Genomic DNA, 12727 nt, shown 5'->3' with positions numbered 1-12727 from the left:
CCCATGAATAATGGGGGGTATAATTTCCAGAGAAAAACCCGCGATTATGCGAGTCCGCGAATACGGGATTGACTGTACAGACTGTACACTAATTTTATCAGTTTATAAATATATGCAGCTTTTTGTGTGGCATTTGCTGAAACTTTCATTAGAAGTTTCCTCAAAAGTTAGATGTGTCAAAACTTACATCTAAATTAGTTAAAGCTTCAGACTCAATCAGCAAAGCTCCATCCACCTGAAGAGAAGGATGGGGTGGGAAATCTGTATGAGATCTGCTAATTAATGGTGTTTTCATTTTACTGAAATTCAGCTTCATATTGGCTGCAACAACAGTAGATGTAGTAATCAACATCTTAAGGGTAAGCGTATGATCTTCCCTTACCTGCCATACTAATCTCACAGCCAGGGGTGTATATAGGGAAGAAGGGAGGTAAAGGAGGGAGGTTTTAGCAGCTATGAAGAAGTAGGTTAACTCTTGTGGGCCACCTCCTCCACTGTGGACTTCTCAACAACAATAAATTCTCCTCTACACTGGCAATACTGCTGAATCTAAAGTGAATGTATTTAACATTGGGGATCTACCTCAGAAAAAACACAGGGGATGAAGGTTCCACTCACTAACACCGTTCACACCTCCAAAAATGACACTGAGTCCTAGCAGTGAGGAGGAGCGCAGCAAGATGTCCTCACATGATGCTGGCAGAAGAAAATGTGCTTTGTGATGACAGGCGATTGAGAGGTACTCCCTCACTCAAACCTATAACCACCAGGTAACTAACTACCTTGTTTCTAAGTTCAATGACCATCTCTAACTCGTACTGAAGGATAAATGCAATTGGTGCATTCTCATACGAACAAATTATTATTAATCAATCTCAAAACAATCTTACTGAAAAGATCTTACCTGGCAGAGATGGAAGTTCCATTGGGAGATCCAAATCTGGTAAATCTGATAAATCTGGCAGATACTGGTATTCATCCTTTTTGACTATCCCAAGATGGTCACCCTCCTGGAATTGTTCTAATATAAGTATATCACAGAGATATAAGAAAAGTAACATTACCAGGGTCCAAGAGGGAAGTATGGTCTTAGCATTTTCTTTTACAAATGAAATTAATATTAGTACTTTGGTACTGTAATAAAATATTAGTGAGTCCTTTTCTAACTTAAAACATATCTTTAATCATGCTTTATATAGGATAAAACTACAATTTCTATTTCATCTGTAGAGATTTATGCTGATCTGGACTTTCAAGCAAAGTATCAGATGCATGTGTCCATAAATCACATACTGATACCATCTCATGGTTTGTGCGTACACTGCAAGTAAACATTAATGTTGTACAGTAACTACACTGTGCTTCCAATCACAGTACGATATGTGAAAAGCATTTGTATATATGTATGTACGAGAGAGAAGAGAGGAGAGGAGAGAAGAGAGAGAGCAGAGGAGAGAGAGAGAGAGAGAGAGATAGAGAGAGAGAGAGAGAGAGAGGAGAGAGGAGAGAGAGAGAGAGAAATTTTAGGGCAATTGATACAAAAAATTTAGTCAACTGTTTTGGATGAAGTACAGTAATACCTTAATTTTACACAATTTGAGTTACACAAATTCACAAGAGCACAAAAGTTTCATTGGAACCAAACTAATTCTCATATGCGAGTTTTTCACAGACACACGAAGATTTCCTAATCCTCAAGAAACACTGCAAAACCCAACAAAAGTGTTTGTTTAATTTTTTCTGTAAATTTATAAGTTTTAAAGCTTTTATGCATAAAATCTGTATTTAACATTTGTATTAATTTTATTTCTGTACATGCATATATATGATACAAAGGTAATTACAGTACCTACAGTTAGTGTACTTTTAAGAACCTAAGTAGTACTAGTACTACAATTACTAGTATGTACATGTTTTCATGCTTTATGTGTAAAATTGGTAAGGAAATTTTGTGCATTGTATTTATTTTTTTTAAATATGATACAAAGGCAGTACATAATTCACAATGTGTTTGTCACTAGGATCTCACATGATCACAAGATGAGATTGTTCAGTTAGGCTGGGTTGATAAAATGAATTTGTTATTGTACGTACTAGTAAAACATGTCAAAGACATAACTAAGAGTTGTCACTCTGTGAAAATTACTTTCTTAACCTCGGAGAAACGTGCATAAAGTATGTACGTACGTATCTCTCTCTCTCTTGTTCGTACTTAACCCTCACACTAGTACTTAATTTTAAATTGATTGACTTTACCCTCTGCGAAGATTACGTATATACGTACGTTTCTTTATTTTACTGAATTGTGTACCTTCAGTTGGTAAAGGTAATTGTATAATTCTACCCATGTTGATACATCACAAACTGGTCATCTAATACCTGTGAGACAATATACGCACTATCCCTTAAGGTTATAAAATATTAGTATATCTGAATACAGTATATCTGAAAACACTGACTGTATCCTGAAATGGATCTGCTGGACATACAGTTTCAGCCAGATGAAGACCATGATGAGGCTCTGTAGCATAAAGAAATTGGGTTTGTGTGATAAAATTATTATTATTTTTTTTTTTGCTTGTGGATGTGTTAGGATTTAGTACTATTTTAATATTCATCTTTGTTTTTCTTTTCTTTTTTTAATAGCAGTTTGGTAGATGGGGATGAGTGAGTGTGCTGTGCTCCCTTGAGTCAGATGCCCACCTCTCTTGGATACAGTGATGATTTCAAGTATTACAAACAAGAGCACTGTCTTGAAACTGGAAAAGTTAGTATGATACTTGAGGAAAGATGACGAGAGTGTGTGAATCAGCCTAACAGTGAAGTGGTTTACTGCATTCCATTTTAAGTAAACGAAAAGAGAAAAAGAGATTTGGTTCTCAAATAATCTTTGCTGGACAATCCCAAGTGGATGTGATAGACATATCTTACAAACATTGGAAGAGTTGCTGTTCTATGTGGGATAAAACTAAAGCATTAAGACCAATATTAGATTGAGATTCTTAGATGGTTGTTGCAATATTAAAGATAAGGAAATAAGTTTAGATTCTTGGGTCATTGGGGTAATATTAGGTAATGGTATAAAGTACGTAATCTTAAGTTAGTCTAAGTTGGATATAGGGAGAGGAGGATAGGTTTGATGAGCTGGGGGTAAGATTGAGTAATTTCATACTGTAAGGTAAAGGTAATAGATTAGGTTAAGGAGAGTTGGAGTCTCATCTGGTAACCTTGAAATTTGTTCCCACTATCCTGCTTCAATCGCATTACAGAAGGCCCCTACAATGCATCACCCATTACCTAGAGACTACAAAAATTCTACTCAAATCCAGGAGAAATGATGGAAAATTTTTTTTAATAACTGCTTTTTTACAAATGTTACATTCCTATTAATAGTAACTACTAAAAGACCTGAAATATTGCTAGACATGAAGACAATAGTATGTAGAAAACCATTTTTGCTACTTAGCCCAATTTTGACACGGGATACCTAAAATATAAATAATGCCAAACTGAATACATAATGTTTTCTTCTTTTTTTTTTTAGATGATTTCTTAACAACTCATCTATAATTAGCCTATGAGCTATGTTCACCCACTGCAACAACCAAACCCCTAACAACGGAACCTGTAACCAGTATGGGAATAAGAGCACCAATGACTTAAAATTACTCTTGTATTTCCATTATAAAGATTTTCAATTGTTATTTTACTTATAAATAACAAATAATTATAAAACCTTAGTAACATTTCTGCTACACAGGTATTATAATACTCATCCCTAATGTAGTACTTAACAGCACAAGAGAAAAAACTGATCTACGTAATAGGAAAACCACAGCGTGAATCTTCCACAAAAAAACAAAAAACTAATATGCATATTATTTTATACCTGAAGAGTTGTAGGAGCATCATGCAAAGTGGGGCCAGAATTAGCAGTGTCTGACCTACTTCTTGCTTCCTCACCACGAGTTCCAGATACTACACCAAGGGGATCCAACACCATATACTTCTTATAGCTGCAAATACAATAGAGAAAACTGACAGATACTGAGTATCATGAATGGAGTTTGTACATGTTTATACATACATGCTTTGTTAGTTTTGACTTTACACTTTTAATCCCTGAGTATCTGTTTTGCTAAATTTCAACTTTCTTGGAACTTTTCAATTCAAAAATTTTTTTTTTACTACAACAGTATTTATAATCTATTGTTATTACGTATTTCCCATAAGGATGTCTTTGACTTGGTTTGTTTGTTTGTTTGTTTGCTTTGTTTGTTTGTTTGTTAGAGGACTACACAAAATAGTTGAGTGAATTTCTACCATAACAGTATCATCAAAAGGGGACTTATGATTGGCAAAAACTCCGGGGATTAGATGATGTGAGATATAAGAACAGATTTTTGGGGGCACAAGATCTTTTGGGGGATACATTATAAAACCTTGGAAGAGGTCTGAGGTCTGAATGCTTTTGTTTTGATTAGAAAAGTATGAAACTTTTTCAAATTCCAATGATATTTACAAGTGAATGAGCTGACATAGAAGTTCACAGTACGACATTCCATGATTAACTTTTGGCATTCAACTGGCCCATAAGCTTAAGCTTGGCTACAAGCAACCTAAGATTACTTCAAAATTTATTAATTAATAAGAATATTTATCATTATCATAACATATAAGGTAACAATACACAACAGTTATCTTTATTTTGAAGAAACTTGTAGCAAAAACATTAATCATAATTCCTTGGTGCCACCAACAAGCATAACATTTTAGATTTCATGAGGTCTTTGTGGCAGCCCCTTAGTCTGTTTCTGATATTCAGATGTAAAATCACACATCTTATCTTTTGTAAATTTTTTTACCAGTATCATGGACAGACTTCAGTTCATTATGAGCATAAAGTTGAAGTACCTTTGAAATTCAATGAAAAAAAATAACACGACACTGCTAACAGAGGGACTGAAACAAGATTCAGAGTTAGAATAACACTGACATTTCATATTAAAACTGTGTAAATTCATGTAGCCGAAGACATGGTTCATTGTGGTGGAGCATGAGAAATGAACGCCAACAAAGCAAGGGAAGACAGAAGAGTCAACGCTAGACAAACAAGTAAACATGTTTTAGACAGCGAAAACAAGGTCTCTGGAAAGAAGCCACTTCATATCTAAATCCTTAAGGGGAAAATATCAAGGATGATATGAAATTTTGATACAAACACTGACTAATTTCAATATGTATTACATAGTGACCCATAAGGATGAGAATGCAGGACACTTCAAACCAAATATGTATTGTATCTGCAGGTTTAAAAATATAACGTATGACTGTGTCATCAAGAATTAGTTGTAAATAATTTTCACTTAACATTCATATTAAATTATACGGTACATACGGGTTATGAGTTGTGTTATATAGCAGCAAGGAAGAGACAGATGAAAGATGAGGAGGTAATCTTCCTAGACCATCTGCCTGGCTTGCTTCCTCTAGCCCTCGTCCTTTGTTAGCAGCTCCTTGGCGTTCACGTACATGATAAAACTGCAACTTTTCCTGTGGAGAGAAATAGAAAAATTTCTGTTGTTAAGGCAAAACATTGAAGAAATTTTAAATTTCCAAAAACTACCAGTTGCAATCTAAATTCTAAAATTCAAATCTACAATTCATTAAGGCAAACTATCCATACCATGTACCACATTTTAACCTGTCCAACTTGGACAACCTTCTTATTTTCAGAACCATGTTATATAATGGAGATCAGTAACAACTAAAATATGTATTGCAGTTCCTTTGTCAGAGCAACAAGTATAATTCCAGTCTTCCTCCTTTGGTAATATGAGAATACATACCTTTTTATACATATTCAGAAGGATAAACACTTTTATGTCATAAATACTATAACTTGTAAATTCTATATGAATCACAAGGCTTCTCTCCATACCAAACAAATGATGCTTTTCAGTAGCTAAAAAGTAAGGAAAACAAAATTTTTTTTCTTTTTTTATATGAACCATGTTAATTAACTTAAAATAGAATATGTAAGTATGTGGCCAAGAGTCAAAGAACCTGACAAAACCTACTTGAGCTTCTCGCATCACATTACTACATTACTACACACACTACTACAGTACTACAGTAGTCTCAAAAAAAAAAAATGAAATAACCCTAAAACCACTTTGCAAACCCAAATTACCCTGGAAAGTAACAGTATGATACCAATTACTACTTATTTGTATATTTTTGAGGCCCTTTTCTCATGAATAAGAACAGTTATCCCAAATAAGCAAACCTATTGCATACATCACTACATATTGTTGTACAGTACTTTATTAAAGTGCATAATAATGCAACAATGACTTCATACCATCTTCCATATAGGTATCTGATGGCATTCTAAATTAAATAAATTCTAGCTTACTTTCTATTTTTGGAGTATAATACGTGCTTATTTATTTTTCCTAAGTAAATTTTTTGTTCACTGTGGAGTTATCAAGAAACAAGATCATCAATACTATTGGAATATCACTTTTCCTCCAGGCTGTTCCTGGATAGTTTTTAATGTGATGAAAAGGACAAAGTCAAGTGCAGAGTGTACATACTTGGTTTACATTAGGGCCAGTAATAAAATTAAATCTAGATAAAGAGCTTTTGGAATTTGCAGTATCATTATTACTATCAATTATGTACTTTAACCAAACAAATTATTCAAAATAACTAGCAGTGGAACCCACCTTATCAGTGGAGGTATCATCCATCTAACTACAGATTCTTCATAACTAGGATTTAGGCACTTAGTTTTTCAGTTCTATTTTGCATAAACTTGGGTAAAAGTAACAGATCTGTATTTCACATAAATATATATTTTTTGCTTTCTTACTTGAAGTGCTGCTGGACTAATGGAAATGCCATCTTTCAGCTTCACAGGTGTTGCAGTAAAAGGTATGGGTGTAGTGTTGCTCTGTAGAGGAACATATGGCTCATACTTTTCCCCACCAGGAAACTGGGCACATGAAAATACCTGAGTTAAAAAGGTTAAAAATTAGCTATTTCACTACAATACATGAAATACAGTACGTATAGACTATTCAAACTGTAACAAAATTATTACTATTTGTGTAATAAGTACCAATAACAAAATTGTCTAATATTTTTGCCTTATAATAATGGTACTCTGGGTAAAGCTGGTAACAAAGTGAGAGCTTGGTTATCCTAACATCTAATTATGGTAATTACCATCAGTAGTAACTACAGGCAGTCCTCAGTAATTGGCAGGGTGCTGATAAGTGAAAACTGCCATTAACCGAAACTTAGTGATTTATATGCGCCATAACTCTATTATCAGCACCTTATGGCAGCAATTTTATGGCACTAGACAAGCCCCATAAAACTGGATTGCCATTAACCGAGTCCGCCGTTAACCAGGGATTGCCTGAATAGACACAACTATTGACACTTCAGGGGTTAGCCTATCAATAAATATTTCAGCAGGATTCAAGGTTTGCTTTTCATACTCGGCGTATAAGATAACCCCCCATTTTGGAGGAGATTTTTTAAGGTTACAAAGTCGCCTTATACGCCAACATATATGGTATAAACAGCACAGACCTAAAGTACAGGGCTACTGGAGGAGGTTTTGGCACTGGAAGGACAAGATGCTCCAGCAAAAACAAAGGTTACAAAAACATGACACATGCACTATTAAATCTCAACTACACGAGACACAAAAAAATTTCAACGCACAACAGTACAGCTTTGATTCACCCAGAATGAAACACAAGCGGTATGAGGGACCCCTGTCCAAAAGCCCTATAAAATGAGTCACTTAAAATAAATACCTTTACAATATAAAGGTATGTATGCTCCTATACAAAATTTGTTCCTTCATGCTCCCAAAAATATAAAAACCCGGGATTTAAACAAAAGAGGCCAAAGAATTGCTCTTTTTTCGGTTCAGGAAAAGACTACCCAATACTAATGAAAGGGTAAAAACCGAATTTTACTTCTACTGCACCACATCAATCCTATTCTGAAGCGACAAATTGATTTAACACTAAATGAAGTTACAAGTGCTGCTCACATTATGAATGTTTACCTTCAATAAGGTAGAAGATATAGAGTTAGTTCTCATGCACTAGCCTATTCAATATATCACAGAGGCCCTCTTGTTCCTTGACAAAGACGTTATGTTTCTAAAAAAACACAACATAAAAGGTTAACTTTGCCTCTTCCAGGCTTAACCTTCACAAATACATTCTAGGTTTTCTTAACCCACAAAACAAAAAGTTAACTTTGCCTTCAAGCTTAACCATTGGCAAAGACAGCTAGGTTTTCTAAAACCACAAAACAAAAGGTTAGTTTTTGCCTCTTCCAGGCTTAACCTTTGACAACGACATCTACGTTTCCTAAAACCACAAATCAAAAGGTTAACTTTGCCTCTTCAAAGATTAACCTTTGATAAAGATGTTCAAAGTTTTCTAAAAGGATGATATAGATGTTCTAGGTTTACCTATCTGATTAAATTTTAATTGCCCCAACAGGACAGAGAAGGTTCCTCTTCTTCCCCACTAAGGGGTTATATTGGAGTTCTTACAGGTCACTGTAAAACGTAGCCTTAACATCACCCTCAGCTCTAAGGCAGAAAGCTAAAATAGCATTCCCTTTGCAACAGCTTACAGAAGGGTGCTGGCAATAAATTTACTGCTTTACTTAAATGCTGATAGTGCTAAATAAAAGGTTTCACAGTATATTTAGATAAAGTTTAGACCTGCATCTAAACTCCAAAGAGAGACTGACATGGAGATGAAAGGGCTTCAATCTCAACACCGTAAAAGTACTTGACTCAATACCGAGGAAAGTATGTATGGAACGATAACTTTGGAAGTAGACAGTGAAAATTCTTATCAAGTCTAAACAGAAAACATTAACATCTACAAGGTTCCCGATGCTGAAAATTCCTCTAAAATGGCACCCTCAGCAATACACAGACCACAGCTGTTTTAAAACAAGGACAGATCCTATGACAACTTGAAAATCTTCTTATTGGGAGGGGACATTCTAACTTCTCCAAGCAGTTAAGGAGATGCCTAAGTTAATGGAAGTGTATGGAATTGTGTAGCCAAGTTGATTTCCACTTAATGGAAGAATGAGACATCTACTGAGAGCATTGGAAATTCTGAAAATCATTTGCCCTGAGGCTACAAGGACTCTACAGGAGACACTAAGCAATTCTTGAACTTAAAATTGCTCACTAGTATTTAGAGTAGATACGAGGGGCAGGCCTATCAGCATGAATTAGGCCAAATTTAAGGAAACATCCACTGCTCTAGCCTGAGGGCCATCAAAGAAGTAGAAATCATTCGGGTGTACCTGTTCATCTACATGCTTGTAAGTCTAAATGAGTGCTCCTTAAATCCCACAGCAACTGCCGAACTTTCAGATGTAAAGGGCCTTGTAGGCAGTTTGTTCTTCCTGAATCCCCAATTGCTAAAACACTGTCCTTCCACAGAATGAATGATCAAACCAATATGTTGTTTCATGTCACTCAAAGCAGCAAACTTCCCACAAAGACTTTCTTTCTGACCGGGAATAAACCTGCTAAGCATCCTGATGTTCTTTCCACCGCCTTGACATCTAAAAAGTTTTACCAGGTGTAGTGTTGACCATTCTATGTTCCATGAAAGTGTAATGACACTAGTTAAACTCTGTTTGTATTGCATAACAAAGGGAACAGACCAAAATGTGGACTTAGGTTTAAGAACAAAATGGGCAATACTTACAAATTTAATTAATGTTATTTGTAAGTCGTAATTTTACGCTGAAACTGTACATTTAATTGAACATGATTATCTGAAAAAATTCCCAGTGAGGGCATGTTTCCTATAAGGAGAAGCCCCTACCATATAGGAAGTTTCCTTCAGGCCTAAAATTCTTCAAGAAGCACGTGCCTATTCAACAAGCAGGCATAATTAAGTATCATCCCCACATCACTAGATAAGAATGGGGATATAGAGAATTAAAAATATAATGCATAGAAATTGAGACATAAGAAGCAACAGGTCTTTGGCCTTTGGTTACTATTGACAGAGTTGGCCAACTCGAATCATCCACCAATGGGCAACAAAGTCTCTGACAAAACTTATAGAGGGCTGCACACTAACCCAAACAAAGTGCACAGAACAGCAATACATTCTTGTAAAAAAAATCTTGAAGGAACTTGCCTGACTGAGGATGTATTAGTAAGTGGGGATACATGCTGCATGTGTACCACAAGTCTGACCATTCTTGGAAAGGTACTAAAACCATTGTTAGAAAACCAAAAAGTATGTGGGCAGACACTTCCTGTTATTCAGTCTCCAAATGTCCAAGAATACCTCCAATTACTTATGGAGCTAGTCCCTAAGAATTACCCTTGGACCATCATTCCCTCTATATAGAACCTCCTAATAAAAAAAGAGACTTATGAGAGATTTCTGCTGAAGAAGACAAAGAAAGCTATAAGAGGGAGATTAAACCAGTGGAGGACAACCAAAAAAGAATCACAACTGCCTTTCACCGTCTCCATAAAGTAAGTTAAGAGGTTGTAACTGTCCATATCCCAGAACCTGAGGTCTGCACTTATCCCTGAAAGGTACAAAACAAGACTACCAATAGATACTCCCTTATCGCCTTAACCTGAGCTGCATAATCCGACAGTTCCTCATTACACGAGTGGTTTTCGCGCTCGGCCACCAATCCGGTGGTCCAAAGTTCGATTCTCAGCCCGGCCAACGCGGAATCAGAGGAATTTATTTCTAGTGATAGAAATTCATTTTTCTCGATATAATAAGGTTTGGATCCACAATAAGCTGTAGGTCCCATTGCTAGGTAACCAATTGGTTTTTCCTAGCCAAAGTAAAAATATCTAATCCTTCAGGAAAGCCCTAGGAGAGCTGTTCATCAGCTCAGTGGTCTGGTTAAACTAAGATATACTTAACTTAACTTAGCATAATCAGACAAGGAGCGAAAGTGTTCTCACTTCTTCCAAACTGAGAGAGTATAATTATGAGAACATTACCCTGCAGCATCAGAAATGAGTTACTTGTCCTCCTCACTAAACTCCCACTGGTGACAAACCCTAAAAGCTGGCTTTCCAAACTCGCTGGACGCTGGGTTGGCGCCTCCACTACTCTCAGCTGTCGCAGAGACGAGACAACGTAGCTACTGAGTAAAAGGTAACAACTCACAAGCTAGATTGAAACACCATCAGCACGTCTGTCAGTCTTGAATTCGTTTCCTCACAGGAAAGAGATAGGAACCGAAGTTCCTACTAAAGATGGTTCAAGTGCCAATAAGCGTTTGTATCGCAAGTCAGTCTTCGGCTCTTCGCAACTTTGTAAGAAACAAGACGACAAGTCAAGGCAGACCTAAATAGAGATGTGTGCGTCCGAGTACGAGAAAAGTTATGAAATGCGCTCTAATAGAAGAAAGCATTAGTTCTCCAATATTTAGAAGGCGTCAAAATATGCTCAGACAAGCAAGCCATATTCTCTATGTGGCCTCTTTCTTCAACTAAATGAGAATGCGAAGCGTAATGTTGCAACAAATGCCGGCCAGACCGAACGAATTCCTCCAACTCCATTTCAAACTCTTCTTCCCCCAGTGGCCGACAGGAGACTGCTGCCAACAGGATGTAAACAAAAGAACTTAAAGATTGCTCTTTCTTGTATTAGGACTAAAATAAGGTTTAATGTTATGTTCTAACTTCTCGATACACTTTTCCTGAACCGAATAGGGAGCAGAAGGCAGAGGCACTAAGAAAGTCAATACTACTAGCACTACCTGAGTAGGGATAGCTGCAGATGAAGGGACACTGAGTAGGATAAAACTGACAGGTTCAAGTCCTGACCTAACTAATTGCTTTCGCAATCTATCAGTTTCCCTTCTTTCCCATATCTGACATTCAGGCATAAATTCTCAGCACAATTCCCTACATTCTTCACATCTATTTCCAAGATCACACTCTGGCCCTTGCAGTACAAACCGAATGTTGATCTTCAAATTCCAACAGCCTGCTTACACCAAAATCATTGCTACATAGCCTGATGTTATTGGTTTTGCTTCCAGTGAAAGATATCCAAGATAAATGAAATTACAATACCGTAAACAGGTGTAAAACAGCCAAAATTCATAGAATACCAATAATTGCCGAACCGCAATGGCGGCAAAGAGAATTCTGACAAAAGCTAAAACATTCGAAACACACCTGGTGGAGAACAGGTAAACTAGACAGTCATCCGGGCAGACATTCAATTTTTTTGTTTGAATGCCAGCTCGCCTAATCGGAGCAGAGATATAGCTAACTTTAACAGTAGGTAAGATTCATCACAAATAAATCAATACTTATATTATTATGTGTAATCTTTCATTTTCAGTTCACAAGATTTTATTAATGGATATAATAAATATCAAACAAATGTTATAAAGTCAAGAATGCAGTATGACAACTTACTTGAGTAGCTTTAGTAACACCTGTCAATTTTTCCACTTTTGCCTGTGCATTTGCTGCCCGCTGTTTCAGATCTTCTAAGGTCTTTGATGTTTCTATGGAAGAAAAATATATATACTATAGAACTGAGCAGGTTATTTCTTTTCATAGGAGCCAATTATTCATATAGCCACAGATTCCCATTTCCTATAAATAGCATTTTACCTTCACCCTTACTAACTCCTATTAAGCAAAAGATGACAA

At 36.2% G+C, this 12727-nt stretch overlaps 1 protein-coding gene across 3 annotated transcripts in view; it reads right to left on the bottom strand.

Moving 5' to 3' along the window:
* LOC135214819 (WASH complex subunit 1-like) overlaps positions 1–12727 on the bottom strand; it is a 192864-nt gene that overhangs the window by 168473 nt on the left and 11664 nt on the right. For all 3 annotated transcript variants that reach the window (XM_064249199.1, XM_064249198.1, XM_064249197.1), the window contains exons 3-7: positions 12488–12579; positions 6878–7018; positions 5399–5553; positions 3890–4016; positions 905–1010 (exon numbers count right to left, since the gene is read on the bottom strand). In XM_064249199.1, coding sequence (XP_064105269.1) covers positions 905–1010; positions 3890–4016; positions 5399–5553; positions 6878–7018; positions 12488–12579 — 621 coding nt within the window. The remainder of the gene's footprint in view (positions 1–904; positions 1011–3889; positions 4017–5398; positions 5554–6877; positions 7019–12487; positions 12580–12727) is intronic.

Source organism: Macrobrachium nipponense, chromosome 46, assembly GCF_015104395.2.
Source record: "Macrobrachium nipponense isolate FS-2020 chromosome 46, ASM1510439v2, whole genome shotgun sequence".
NCBI lineage: Eukaryota > Metazoa > Arthropoda > Malacostraca > Decapoda > Palaemonidae > Macrobrachium > Macrobrachium nipponense.
Note: the sequence above shows the minus strand (reverse complement) of the source record. Positions and strands in the feature narration are given on the sequence as shown.